Genomic DNA, 14,172 nt, shown 5'->3' with positions numbered 1-14,172 from the left:
GCAACACTCCTTTCACTTTTTCTGCTCAGTCTAGAGAGCTCAGCCTGAAATTATGTTAAGGTTTTCTATTATTTGCAATGATATGGAAAAGTGAATTATTGACTCAAAAGATGATAAACTGTAAAGAAGTTTGTTTGGTTTTCATTTTTAATTTAGAATCTTGTTAGCAATACATTAGCATCAATAGAAAAACCAACCACTTACACAGTAACTCAAAATTCCAGCCAGTTTTGAAAATAATGTAGAGAAAAGAAGCCCTCTCATTTGATTCGACTGAACAACCCAGCTTTATCCTGAACTTTGAGAGACTCTGTGTCCTAAGTGGATAATTAAGCATTCAAATAAAAGGTAAGGGGTTATAGTGTGTGTTTCCGAGGAATATTGCCGCCACAGAAATTCAGGGGTAGCCACAGTTCTCCAGTTTCCTCTAATGGTGGGATGTTTCTGGGATGGCCAACGTGATTTTCTTTTGAGGAGTTTTAACAATTCATCAGCCTCAGGATTCAGGTCCTTATAAAACATTCTTCCATATTGAAACTGACGTTGTTCCACAGGAATAAGTTTTTCATCGCTTCTCCAGCTTCTTGTACTTGGCTTCTGCCAGGGGCAGGGATGGAAAAGGGGAGAGAAGGGAGAGGAAGTTATATTTAAAACTGGCTCTTAGAGAGATACTTTTTTGTTAGTATTTCCAAGCAAATTAAAAAACATCTGTTACATTTTTATAAAATGTATTGGCTTCAATCTCATCAGCTGTCCAAACTTTGTCCAAATTGTAGGCACACCATAAATGTTAACTACCACCTTAGCTAAGGATAGCTACTTGGGTATCTGTCCAAATTTTATAGATAGGCACAACTTAAGGTAAGAAGTCAAACACATGCACATAGAATAGAACCCAACACAAGGTCACTGTTCTAACCCTGTCAACAGCCCCTGCTCAGATGGCTCCATCAGGAGTAAGCACATCTCCTGGCACCTGAGCCACCAAGAGCACAGGAAATTGCCTCTCCAGTCACTGTGCCAGACACCCTTAGGAGCCAGACTGGAACTTTCAGGAATTAAAGCTATTTTGAAAGATACAAAGATTTAAAAGACCATGATATAGGCTTCTTTTTTTTTATTTTTTTTATTTTTTTATATATTTTTTTATTGTTCCGAAGCTGGAAACGGGGATAGACAGTAAGACAGACTCCTGCATGCGCCCAACCGGGATCCACCGGCACGCCCACCAGGGGGCCACGCTCTTCCCACCAGGGGGCGATGCTCTGCCCTCCGGGGCGTTGCTCTGTCGCCTGGGGCAGAGGCCAAGGAGCCATCCCCATCGCCCGGGCCATCCTTGCTCCAATGGAGCCTCGCTGCGGGAGGGGAAGAGAGAGACAGAGAGGAAGGAGAGGGGGAGGGGTGGAGAAGCAGATGGGTGCTTCTCCTGTGTGCCCTGGCCAGGAATCGAACCCGGGACTTCTGCACGCCAGGCCGATGCTCTACCACTGAGTCAACTGGCCAGGGCTGATATAGGCTTCTTAACGGAATGGATTCCCTTTTCTTTTAAAACCTTAAACGCATCTTGGTACAATGCCTTCTTCACAGTCACCATTTGGTAATTTAATTGTGGACAATGAAACAGTTAATCACCACCCACAACCAATCTCAGTCTGCTACAAACCACTCTTTTTATCCTCCCCATAAATGTCAGAATTCTCGGTCAGACTTGAAAACACTTTGAAACAAGTCCTTGGCAATTTCCAAATTATTCTCGGTGACCTTGCTATCCCTCTGGCCATAATCTTGGGACCAGAAGGGTATATAAAAAGTCACCTTTACAAACCACTCTCTTGAAGTAGCCAACAATTGTCAATAATGAAAATAAAACAATCCGTAAATTATATGAAGGATAAAAACAACTTCGTTATTTTTAGTCATGGATATAAGAGCCAGAACCAGTTAGCAAGCTATCAACACAAAAAATAGTTTCTTTCTTAAAGAAAAAGTAAGCCTACAAGAAAATCCTTGGTTGACTATTCTGATTTTTATGACATGTATCTACAGTATCAAAGATGCTTTAGCCTGCTGAACTGCAATTAAGAGCTTGAGCTTTGCAATCAATCAGACCTCGTTTGGAATACAGCTCTTCCATACACTAGCTTTGCATCCTTTTTTTTTTTTTTTTTTAACAGAGACAGAGAGAGGAATAGATAGGGACAGACAGATAGGAATGGAGAGAGATGAGAAGCATCAATCATCAATCATTAGTTTTTGTTGCGACAGCTTAGTTGTTCATTGATTGCTCTCTCATATGTGCCTTGACCGGGGCCTTCAGCAGACCGAGTAACCCCTTGCTCAAGCCAGCCACTTTGGGTCCAAGCTGGTGAGCTTTGCTCAAACCAGATGAGCCCGCACTCAAGCTGGCGACCTCAGGGTCTCGAACCTGGGTCCTCCGCATCCCAGTCCGACACTCTATCCACTGCGCCACCACCTGGTCAGGTAGCTTTGCATTCTTATGCAAGTTATTTAACCTCTTCAACCACAGTTTCCTCCTCTATAAAACTGGGATAAAAATCATGTACTTAACCTCATAGGTTACTAGGAGGATAAAAAACATAATATAGGTAAAGCACCAAGAACAGCGTCTGATATATCAAGTACTCAGGAAATGTTTTTATTACTACTACGTACTACTAAAAAATTATTCTCACTAGGATTTTGTGAAGATTAAAATAGATCATCGTAGGCACAGCATAAATGTTAACTATCATATTATCTACAGTCATACTGGCAGGTACTCTTATTAAATCAAAACAGAAATAAAAATGGTTACCCAGTTTTTTTGAATATGCATCCAACTTGTACGCTGCCTGCTCGAGAGCAGCTACCTGCTCCTCAATTACATTGATTTGATCCAGATAAGGCTGTAGTTCAGCATCTTTAAAAACAAAGACAGACCACATGTTTGCACGGCCTCAACAAGTTGAACAGAAAAGAATGAAAAAGTAAAAACGCTAGTATCTCTCCAGCTCTGCCCAAGAAAAACAAGGTAGGGTGACATGACTCCGACCATTAGCTGGACAAATGCTTTAAAAAACAAATGCTAGCTGATCAGGCACAACTGTGACCTAGACCAAGCAAGTCTCTCTCATCCATTAACTTTGTCTCTTTTAAATTCCTTACTCCTCTAAGGTTTTGTGTGTTTTCTGAGAACATGGACAGTGTCTCCCAGCCCCGAGCCTGTTGCTCTCTCAGCACTCCGTCAGTTGCAAACCCTGTCCAAGGGCGAGTGCATCAGTTACAATGCCCTGGGAGCTGCAGACTTGAATGTTCATGTTCTCTAAAAATCTTAGGTCTGACCCGAGTGAGTGTAAAAAGATGAAATGTATATTTGTATAGCAAATAGCAAAATCCTTTAAAAAAAAAAATTCCTTACTCCTCAAGCAATCTTTCCATTACTGATTCTATTTCTTGGGTTCCCAGATAAAGAAAGAGACAGGAACACAAATATAAGTTAATGGAAAAATATAGTCTACCAGCCTTAATTAGCAACTTCCATTTATAGATAGACGTTCTGGTTTTCTGTTTATAGAGTAGCCCTTTATGGATTTCGCTGTTAAGTCAATTCACTGATATCCCTGTTAAATCCGAATCTGGCCACTCTTTCTCTCCCCTATCCCTTTCCAGGAATAAACTAATCAATCAAGATTCAGAAGCAGAAATAACCACACCAAAACATGCTGCTCCTCAGAAAAGAAGAAATTCACCTTAACTTTGTAATTCACTTTTAGAAAAATGAGCTCCCTGAGTACAGGGTCCATGTTCCTCTCATTATCCATATACCCGAGCACAAAGAACATTTAATACAAACACGTTTAATTATAAAAATTATCACTTACATTTCTGGTTTAAGTCCTTTAAGTTTCTACTAATGTTTATAGCAATATCTTTCATTTCAAGATACTTCAGGCTGGTTAATTTATTCATATTTTCCAGGAGCTTATAGTCTTCGCTGGTGGCTTTAAAACAAACAGAAGAAGATGTGCCATTAACATTTGTCTCATATCACTGGAATGTGGAATTAGAGGCCAAATGGTAGTTCAAGGCAGGACTTAGGAAATGTGAAAGGAGCAAGCCACTTTTGATCTGTGACATTTATACTCAGCCTGTGTACTCTGAATGCTTCAGCAGCAACTCAGGCGACAAGCAGTAAACTATTTAAACCAAGTAAGATCCAGAAAACTTCAGGATCTGAGTTAAAAAAGGGATGTGATATATTTATGTTCTAAGATAGGGGAAGTAAAATAGTCTTGGTATTTCTACAGTATGAAACACTTAAATAGGGAGATTGTGTCATAAATATCTATAAAATCAACGAGGACCTCACCACTTCTTAATAACTCATTTATTACTGTGTGATTCTATATTGCATTTTATGCACTGGCTTTTCTAAACCCTTTGCCTGCTTCTCATATCCTCAATTCTCTTTCCCATCCCTACTCCTAACACATGGCTTCTCCAATTTTCCTGAAAGCCAAGCCGCTTACATACGCTGCCTCAAACCTTTTGCCTCACTTCAAAATTTCTCTGTACCTTAATATCTTCCCAAGAGGCAAGTGCTCCTATTGCTGCCAAGACAATTCTTTCTCCTGTGCTTTTGATCCCATACCCTCTTTAGCGCCTCTTTCCAACGATCTTTCTCTTGCATTTCCACTATCTTTCCACCCTGGACCTTCCTTTCTATCTAGAAATATATTCAGGTTTCCTCCAGCCCAGAAGCACTCTTTCTATTCTCCCTCATTTGTTCAGAAAAGAATAGGAGCTCTACCGCTAACCCTTCTGAAAGAGTAGCCTCCTTCTTCCTCACTATTCACTCATGTGAACCCTGGCAGTCTGGTCTCTGCCCCCACCATCCAGAGAAATTACATGCTCCAAGGTTATCAGTGCTCTAACCATGAGATCCATAGTTATTATCCTCCTGAACCACTCCATAGTATCTGACACTATGATCTCCCTCTCTTCATGAAATTCTCCCTTGGCTGTTATAGATCTGTATACTCTTGCTATACTGATTTTTATATCTCCTTCTAACTGTTTTTGTTAGATTTCTATGTCAGATTTTTTTAAATTTTATTTATTGATTTTAGAGAGAGGAGAGTGAGAGAAAAGAGAAAGAGAGAGAAGGAGTGGTGGAAGGAAAAGTGGGAAGCATCAACTCATAGTTGCTTGTCATATGTGCCTTGACCAGGCAAGCCTGGCATTTGGAACCAGCAACCTCAGTGTTCCACGTTGACATTTTATCCACTGCACCACCACAGGTCAGGCTATGTCAGATCCTTTTTAATCCAACCTCCACAACTACCAGTTCTCAACTTTTCTCAGCTATGACACATGACTGATGCTTATACGGGTGGCACATTCCCAGGGCACTCCCATGGTATTTATTCCCTTTCAAACTCAAAAAGGCCTGGGTGCAAGTAAGAATGACAACTTGGGGAAATTATAATCTGCTTAAAATTAATTTTATTAGTTAATCATTTGAAAACCTAAGTACTTCAAATACTGTTATAAAAACAAATTAATTGTGCTATGCCAACACACCCTGAGATTTTGGTCAAGACTCTCTTATATACCTCTTAGCTCTTCCTTGCCAATGTCATCCTGCACAGCCTCAGCTCACAGCACTATGCAGGTGACTCCCAGACCTGTTTCTCCTGTTATAATCACTCTTTGAGCTCTAGATTCCCGTAAGTCACCTGAGCATTTTGATAACAGGCAACTGAGTGTCCTGGTAATATCTAAAATCAGCAAAGACAAAGATGAAAATATTACTTTCACACTAAACATGGTTCCTCTTTCCAACTTCCCTATTTTGATTGAAGGTACTAGCCAGGTTTATAGCTCAAACACATCCATTTTCGGCTGCTCCCATGCCTCATTTAACAAATCCTATAAATTCCACTTCTTTCATGTTCCTGCACCCAGGCCCTCCTTTCCATTCCTTTTACCATCACTCTGTCACAGATCATCATTACTTCTCTTCTGGAATACTCTTCACCTGTCTCTGTCGCTCTCCTCCATACCCATATGCTCTATCAAATTAGTCTCTTTAAAACAGACACTCGGCCCTGGCAGGTTGGCTCAGCGGTAGAGCGTCGGCCTAGCGTGCGGAGGACCCGGGTTCAATTCCCGGCCAGGGCACACAGGAGAAGCGCCCATCTGCTTCTCCACCCCTGCGCCGCGCTTTCCTCTCTGTCTCTCTCTTCCCCTCCCGCAGCCAAGGCTCCATTGGAGCAAAGATGGCCGGGGCGCTGGGGATGGCTCTGTGGCCTCTGCCTCAGGCGCTAGAGTGGCTCTGGTGGCAACATGGCGACACCCAGGATGGGCAGAGCATCGCCCCCTGGTGGGCAGAGCGTCGCCCCATGGTGGACGTGCCGGGTGGATCCCGGTCGGGCGCATGCAGGAGTCTGTCTGATTGTCTCTCCCTGTTTCCAGCTTCAGAAAAATGAAAAAAATAAATAAATAAATAAATAAATAAAACAGACACTCAAATACTTAGGAGCCATCCAGATCATGTATATAAGTAAAGCAAGCCAGGTGTTTGCATATTAAACACATAAGATAACTCACTTCCATCAAGAAATATGCTCTCTCCCCTTTCTTGGAATATGTGGTCCTTTAGTTGATCATTTACTTTACTAGTTTTAATAATGATATTGGTGCAGAAAATCATTTCTGTACCAGTACTAAAAACACAATATAAGAATGGTGGTAAATGGCAACTGACACCAAGTCTCAGTAAAAAGGAGAAAACAGAGAGTGGTGGGAACAAAAGGCATAGAACTATCCATGTAAAGGAGACCGCTGCTCAGCTCCAATCACTCATTGCCTCACAAGAATGAGGGACTAGTATTGCCAAATCTTAAAATTTCTATTTTTTTTTAGCATGTGTGTGTGCACAGGAAAGAGAGACAGATAGACAGACAGACAGGAAGGGAGAAAAATGAGAAGCATCAACTCATAGTTGTGGCACATTAAGTTGTTCATTGATTGCTTTCTCATATGTGCCTTGACACATATGAGAGGGCCCCAGCCAAGCCAGTGACCCCCTTGCTCAAGCCAATGACCTTGGGCTCAAGCCAGCGACCCTGGGCTCAAGCCAGTAACATGGGGTCATGTCTATGATCCCACGCTCAAGCTGGCAACCCCGTGCTCAAGCTGCTGAGCCCTCGCTAAACCAACAATCCCAGGGTTTTGAACCTGGGTCCTGAGCACCCCAGGCCGATGCCGATGCCGATGCTCTAACTACTGTGCTACTGCCTGGGCAGGCTCTTTAGAACTTTAAAAGAAAAGCCAGGCCCTGGTCGGTTGGCTCAGCGGTAGAGCATCGGCCTGGCGTGCGGGGGACCCAGGTTCAATTCCCGGCTAGGGCACATAGAAGAAGCGCCCATTTGCTTCTCCACGCCCCCCTCCTTCCTCTCTGTCTCTCTCTTCCCCTCCCGCAGCCAAGGCTCCATTGGAGCAAAGATGGCCCGGGCGCTGGGGATGGCTCCTTGGCCTTTGCCCCAGGCGCTAGAGTGGCTCTGGTCACAACAGAGCGACGCCCCCTGGTGGGCAGAGCGTCGCCCCTGGTGGGCGTGCCGGGTGGATCCCGGTCGGGCGCATGCGGGAGTCTGTCTGACTGTCTCTCCCCGTTTCCAGCTTCAGAAAAATACAAAAAAAAAAAAAAAAAAGAAAGAAAAGCCAAAAATCTAGTTTTTAGTTTCTCCTGCTCAGAGATATATAGATATATAGATAATCAAACTGATAGACTCACAAGCTCTTCTATTGTACATCAAGACTTTTCTCATAGATTCTGGCTCCTAAATTTAGCTCACAGCACTTTCCCGTATGAGACAATGGAATAACTGTGTATGAGAGGCCACACGGGACCAGACTTCACCTATTAGACCCTCCTCCACACATAGATCATGTATCATCTGGAAATACACTATGAACCAAAAACTTAATCATGTCCCTAGGGGTGAGTCACCAAATCCTCAAACCAACCTAATAGGTCCCTAAATCTGCAGGCCACTCTCCAGTCCCCAATCCCTTTACTTTTTGCGCAGTAAATACAGCTGTTTTAGCCAAAAAAAAAAAACTACGCCCCTGCACCACTTCATTCACTAGCCATTTCCCACCCCCTTTTGGCCAATCATTCCGTTCACAGCCCTGCTCCAAATACACTTCCCCTAAAGAAGCTCTTCTTGATGAGTTATGTCTTGCTTTCTCAGCGTTAGTCTGCAATATAGAGGCTGTAGAGTTGTATTAAGCATTCTTTCGCGAACTTCTCCTAAGAAGGAATGGACCTCTTTCCTTCCCATTCATGACGGCCCAAACTTTCAACAGGCAAGTTTCAGGGCAGGTGGGGTTAGGAGGGTGCCGCAGACCACGTCTGCTGAAGCACCTCCCACGTCTCCCCCAGGCCAAACCGCAGCTCCAGTGAGGGGTGCACCGCACTACCCGAATCCACCCGACCGTGCCTCACCCGTCAGTTCCCCAGTCAGGTAAGTTGCCATTTTGGAGAACATGTCCCGGCAGAGCTCAGTGATGTCGGCCTCAGCGGGCTCCTTTGCTTCCTCGGCTGTCTCCACGGCGGCATCGTCTGGACCAAAGCAGAATGAGTTAAGTGTCCCGCCCCACGCCCGGCCCTAATCCGGCAGCAGCATCTGCTGCCCACAGTCCTCCGCCTGTCCTCATTCGATCAAGTCGGCTAAATTCTCCATGTGCCATAGTTTCAAGTCCCTCACTTCGTCCTTGCCCCACCTGACACATCAGCTGTGCTTCCTCGCTCCGGCTCCGGCTCCGGCTCCCACCCCATTCCGCGGCCAAACCATCTCATTCCCCCGACAGAACAAACACTTGCACATACACAGGTACTCCCCTCCGACCTGCCCGCTCCTGCCAGGTGAGGCCGGCATCCGGGGCCCCATCCGGAGCCCCAGGTCTCCATCTGGACACTACATCCCCATCCACCTCGCCTACCTCTAACCGGCTCCTCTCGTTGGCTCGCCAAGACACTTTCGGCCGCTGCAGCCGCCGCCATGCTCGGCTCTGCGCTGCTTCCGGTTCTGGAGTGTGTGCGCATGCGCACCAGGAGAGCTCTCTCCCCCCCCCCCCCTTGGGGTTCTCAACACCGTCTGTTTGCTAAGGCATTCCTCCCGATAATGAGTAATAAAATGTAAGCAAGAAGCCGAAATTAAAGGCTACTGTAAGTCGATCCTCTGCCAAAAGTCGCGACATTGGAACTGAGGATGTCCTTAACCCTGTGGCCACTCCCTAGCAGGGGTCCCCAAACTTTTTACACAGGGGGGGCCAGTTCACTGTCCCTAGACCGTTGGACGGCCGGACTATAAAAAAAACTATAAATAAGTCCCTATGCACACTGCACATATCTTACTTTAAAGTAAAAAAGTAAAATGGGAACAAATACAATATTTAAAATAAAAAACAAGTAAATTTAAAATCAACAAACTGACCAGTATTTCAATGGGAACTATGCTCCTCTCACTGACCACCAGTGAAAGAGGTGCTCCTTCCGGAAGTGCGGCGGGGCGGGATAAATGGCCTCAGGGGGCCGTAGTTTAGGGACCCCTTCCCTAGAGGGAGGTCACTAGTGTAGTAAGACTGACCACCTGTCTGGAGTTGTTGGTCTGCTGACCAAAGGCGCCGGACACAGGTTACTGCCTCCCCAGAGACTCCGCCCTCAGGCTGGTATTAGTTGCCAAAGACTGCTCAAGGGATCCATCCTTTTGAAAACAGTCTCCTTCAAGTTCTAGGGAAACCTTTAGGCATTGATCCCTGAGCCAGAATACTCTTCCCTCCAATGTCCTAGATTAACACCGATTCTTCGGCCCCTTTTCCTTAAAACTGTAGGCTAGCACCTACTTCTCTTCGGTTGCTAACAGCCTTTCTATCAGAAGGATTAGATGTTAACTTTCTTAGGGCTGAAGATACACACTTTGGCTATCTTAACTGCATCTAGCTATTTCACAAGTCTCTTAGGAGTCAAGTGTACTTGATGGGGTGGGAGAACAAGGATGTGTGAAGGGAATGGATGAGGAAAAGCGATCCGGTAGCAACGGAAAGTGCAAAATGAGGAAGGGATAAAGACAACAGGGGAAGGGAAAAGGAAGGTATAGCAGGTCTTGGGATGCAGGCCTGTACACCCAAAATCTTGGTGTAGAAGTTTTGAGTCTTATCCCTGATTATCCTCCATCTGTACCCTCTCTCCCTCCCACACACACCAGCTAGCCCCCCACTCCAGAGTAAGGGGGCTACCTTACTCTCTTTATCCTGAGGACTAGGGCTCACTACGTCGTTGTGTTGTGTCTAATGGTACAATCATTAGTGCCTACCAGTTCAAACCACTTCTGTGAGCCAGAAGTTATTTCAGGACTCCTGGGGCATCCCAGCTCCTTCACATTGTCTTTGCCTTCACTCCAGACCTCCTGTCAGGGATGAGCTTTCTCCAGCCCTAGTGTAAGGATGCTTACAGTTCCACCTCTCTTTTCCCCCCATACAGTCCCCAAAACAAGTGCAAAGTCCTGATTTTCTTAAGGATTTTTATTGATAGTCACCAGGGAAACCCACACTGTCCTATGGAAGAATAGAGTCAGAGCCTAATACATTTTAGTTCAAAAATCCATGAATCTTCGGTCATTTATTTGCCTAATTCCCCTCAGGCTCCATTTTCACCCTGGTTTACAGCCTATCAGTTCCCAGTGTTACAGAGAACCTTAGGAGCTAGCTCCTCCACTGAGCATTAGTGATCTCCTCAGGTAGGGGAGGTTGTCATTCAAACTCCTCTGCAACATTGTAATCTTCTCACAAGAGAAAGTCCTCTCCTACATGGCTTCCCCCTCTCTTCTACAGGGAAACCCTATGGGGAAGACAACAACCCAATAGGTTCTAGCAGCAGATCTCTAAATGCACAAAGGGTATGATTCACGGGCAAGTAGGAAGACCTCTAGATACCGCTACTCTTGGCTTCTACTTTTTTCACAAATCATGGCTATCCAGATAACTTGGGGAAGTCATTACCCTCCCTTTCTTCATTCTATTTGTTATTGACCTTTTTGTTTGTTTGTTTGTTTGTTTGTTTAATCACTACAGCAGAGATTGGATTCACAGGGAGTGAGAGGCTCAGTGGGAGATGTTATCTCACAGAGCTGAGCAGAGCTACACTACACACAGAAACACTGAGTCACAAGCCTAAGCATTATGCCCAGTAACATACAAAAACATTGGCTCAAAAGGCCAAAGACAGGTTAGGACTTGGCAGCAGCAGTGGTGGGAATGGTTGCCCTAGAAGTGGAGGGCATGTGCAGAGGAGACCCCTGGGGAGGCAGTGAGAGAGGAGCCTGATGCTTTATGAGACCTCCTTTAGCACTGTCCTGCCCACCCTGGACTCCCCAGAGGCCGGAGTCACAGCTGGGGTTGGCTGCAGGTGCTCCTGAATGCCTGTTTCCCCTATTGGAAAAAAAAGGGACAGGTAATTAGGACGAGGACTTTGTGTCCCACTTTCCTTTTATCTGTATCTCATTCTCCAATCCCAGACCATCTCCTAGAGGCCAAGGCAGCCCTCAGGCCAGAGCAACCACCTTTAGGCCTTCCCATCATCCCCCACCTTCCCTTATCCACTGATTACTGTGAAGAACATGTTGCCCCAATCGCCTGAAAACAGGTCTTTCAAAAATGTTTTGGCTCTGGCCGGTTGGCTCAGTGGTAGAGCGTCGGCCTAGCGTGCGGAGGACCCGGGTTCGATTCCCGGCCAGGGCACACAGGAGAAGCGCCCATTTGCTTCTCCACCCCTCCGCCGCGCTTTCCTCTCTGTCTCTCTCTTCCCCTCCCGCAGCCAAGGCTCCATTGGAGCAAAGATGGCCCGGGCGCTGGGGATGGCTCTGTGGCCTCTGCCCCAGGCGCTAGAGTGGCTCTGGTCGCAACATGGCGATGCCCAGGATGGGCAGAGCATCGCCCCCTGGTGGGCAGAGCGTCGCCCCTGGTGGGCGTGCCGGGTGGATCCCGGTCGGGCGCATGCGGGAGTCTGTCTGACTGTCTCTCCCCGTTCCCAGCTTCAGGAAAAAAAAAAAAAAAAATCAAGGGGAAGGAATAGTCGGGGATTCTTGAGCAATTGGTTCTTTCCTCCTAGAGACAGTGCTGATTCTCAGCCTTGGCTATGTATTGGCATCACCTGGGGAGTTTCAAAAAAGTACTGATTTCTGGGACTCCAACTTCCCTCCAACAGAGATTCTGGCTTAGGGTGTGTGGCCTCAGTATGAGAATTTTTTTTAAGCTCCTGGGTATTCTAATGGGCAGCAACTTGAGAACCACTATTCTAGAGAGCTCTTTCCTGCCCATCTATGGGAGGGTTTTCAGTTTAGGTTTGTGTTCTGGGAACGCAGACAAGGAGGGGAGCAATGTCCTTATACTACCTCTCCACCAACCAGCTGGGCTCACCCTTTCCTCCTCCAGGTCCTGTTTCATTTGTTCCTGCTCCTTCTCATCCAGGACATGATTCCCATCTTCATCAAACCTGGTGAAGGTGGCTGTGAGCTCAGTGATCTCATGCTCTGTGTGCCCCAGTCTGAGGAGAACAGGGTGGTAAAATAACTTCTGACATGCTGTGGCTGTTATGAACTCCCTCTTCTTTTAGCCAGCCTCTGGCAAGAGTCTCATTCTCTGAGGAAGAAAGGGACCACATAGGAAAGCCAGGATCTTCAAGATCTAACAATTTTACCCCCAAGAAACCACTTGAATCCATTTCTTTCATCCCTGTTTCCTACTGACTTGATTCAGGCCCTTGGGGTCTCCCATGGGGATTAGCACAAAATCTCTTTGCCTATAAATAACTGGCTATCACCCACTCAGCTACCCTTTACTCCCTACCTGAAATTCATTCTCTATAATGCAACTAGAGTAGAGTAATTAATCTTTCTAAAGCGCAGGTCTAAATATACCCCTTCCCTGTTTAAAGTGCCTCCTGGGAACCCTTTTTTATAAAAAATAAAATAGTGATGTTTGAGACTTTCCCAATGTGGCCCTTGCCTTTTTCTATGGCCTCATCTCCTGCTATGTCCCACCTTTTATTGGATACCTTAGTAATGACCAACTATGTATTACTTGATGTCTGGTCTACAAGTGGTGCTTACAATATATTTCTTCAGTGTTTGTTAATATGTTTTACTGGGAAGCTTGGAGAGAGTAGCTAAGGAAATAGAACAATGTTTGTGAGTAAGTATAGAACCAAGATGAGAGTTTTGTGGGAGTGAGGGATGTATACAATGACTAGGGAATTATATTACATTAGTCCTAAGAGTTGGTTCAACAGGATCCAGAACATTGTAGAACATGGTCAAAGACCTTTAAACCAAGGGCATGATTCTGAAGGAAAGTATCGGAGACCTATTGGCCACGGGCAAAGGGCCAAGGTTCAGAGGTCCAAAGGCAAAGGTCAGAGGCTTATAGGCAAAGGATGTATGGTTGAGGGTCAAGGACTTATAGACCAATGTCAGAGAAAGTTGGATCTGTTTGCTCACTCCCTCAAGGTGTTAGTGAAATCCTCACACTGGATCTCCTGCTGCCCACGCTGCAGGACCTTCTGCACGTCCACAACCCGTTCCTTCCTGAGACGCAGCCTCAGTAGGGTCTTCTTGTAGCCCTGGAAGGGGAAAGGAAACAGGTACCAGTTCCCACAGCCTCCTCATCATCCCTTGCCCCCACTCACAGGATGCCAGGCTTCCAGGGATAAACTGAAGGCACGCAGGGTCACAGGCCCCTAAACTAGTCGGGAACAGACCAGAACAGAGAGCCTCGGACCTGGGCCCTGATGTCGGTATGCAGCTCAAGGACATTGAGTAGTTACCTGTTTTAGGAGATCAGAAATCTGTAGCTCATCCTTCTTTCCAGCCAACTCCTCCTTGACCTCTGAATATGTGTCATTGATGATAGCAAGAAACATGTGCTAAAGGGGCCCGTGCTTCTAACCCCAGCTCTGCAGGTCACTAACCCTGCATCTCAGGGTCCCCAGAGCCCAGCCTTTCAGCATAGTTCCATTAGTGATGGATCATGCTCCCTCATCAACTTGATGTCCTCGCTCAATTGCTGCAGTAACCTGGTCAGAAAAATACCCCAACATATGCCACAGAC

The 14,172-nt window shown here is 45.8% G+C and overlaps 2 protein-coding genes across 2 annotated transcripts in view; both read right to left on the bottom strand.

Moving 5' to 3' along the window:
* Positions 1-129: 129 nt before the first annotated feature.
* BLOC1S2 (biogenesis of lysosomal organelles complex 1 subunit 2) lies at positions 130-9,123 on the bottom strand. The gene is made up of 5 exons (XM_066354897.1): positions 9,010-9,123; positions 8,513-8,629; positions 3,882-4,001; positions 2,816-2,920; positions 130-597 (listed from the first exon to the last, which is right to left on the bottom strand). The coding sequence occupies exons 1-5, from the start codon at positions 9,110-9,112 to the stop codon at positions 566-568; spliced, it is 477 nt and encodes a 158-aa protein (XP_066210994.1). The 5' UTR covers positions 9,113-9,123; the 3' UTR covers positions 130-565.
* Positions 9,124-11,288: 2,165 nt separating this feature from the next.
* The window catches only part of PKD2L1 (polycystin 2 like 1, transient receptor potential cation channel), a 37,925-nt gene continuing 35,041 nt past the window's right edge, over positions 11,289-14,172 (bottom strand). The window contains 6 exon segments of the mRNA XM_066354597.1: positions 11,289-11,390; positions 11,393-11,443; positions 11,446-11,496; positions 12,471-12,610; positions 13,563-13,684; positions 13,889-13,987. Coding sequence (XP_066210694.1) covers positions 11,332-11,390; positions 11,393-11,443; positions 11,446-11,496; positions 12,471-12,610; positions 13,563-13,684; positions 13,889-13,987 — 522 coding nt within the window. The 3' untranslated portion in view covers positions 11,289-11,331.

The sequence above is a fragment of the Saccopteryx leptura genome, chromosome 13, assembly GCF_036850995.1.
Source record: "Saccopteryx leptura isolate mSacLep1 chromosome 13, mSacLep1_pri_phased_curated, whole genome shotgun sequence".
Classification (NCBI taxonomy): Eukaryota; Metazoa; Chordata; class Mammalia; order Chiroptera; family Emballonuridae; genus Saccopteryx; species Saccopteryx leptura.
The sequence above is the reverse complement of the archived record's forward strand: the minus strand, read 5'-3'. Positions and strand labels throughout refer to the sequence as shown.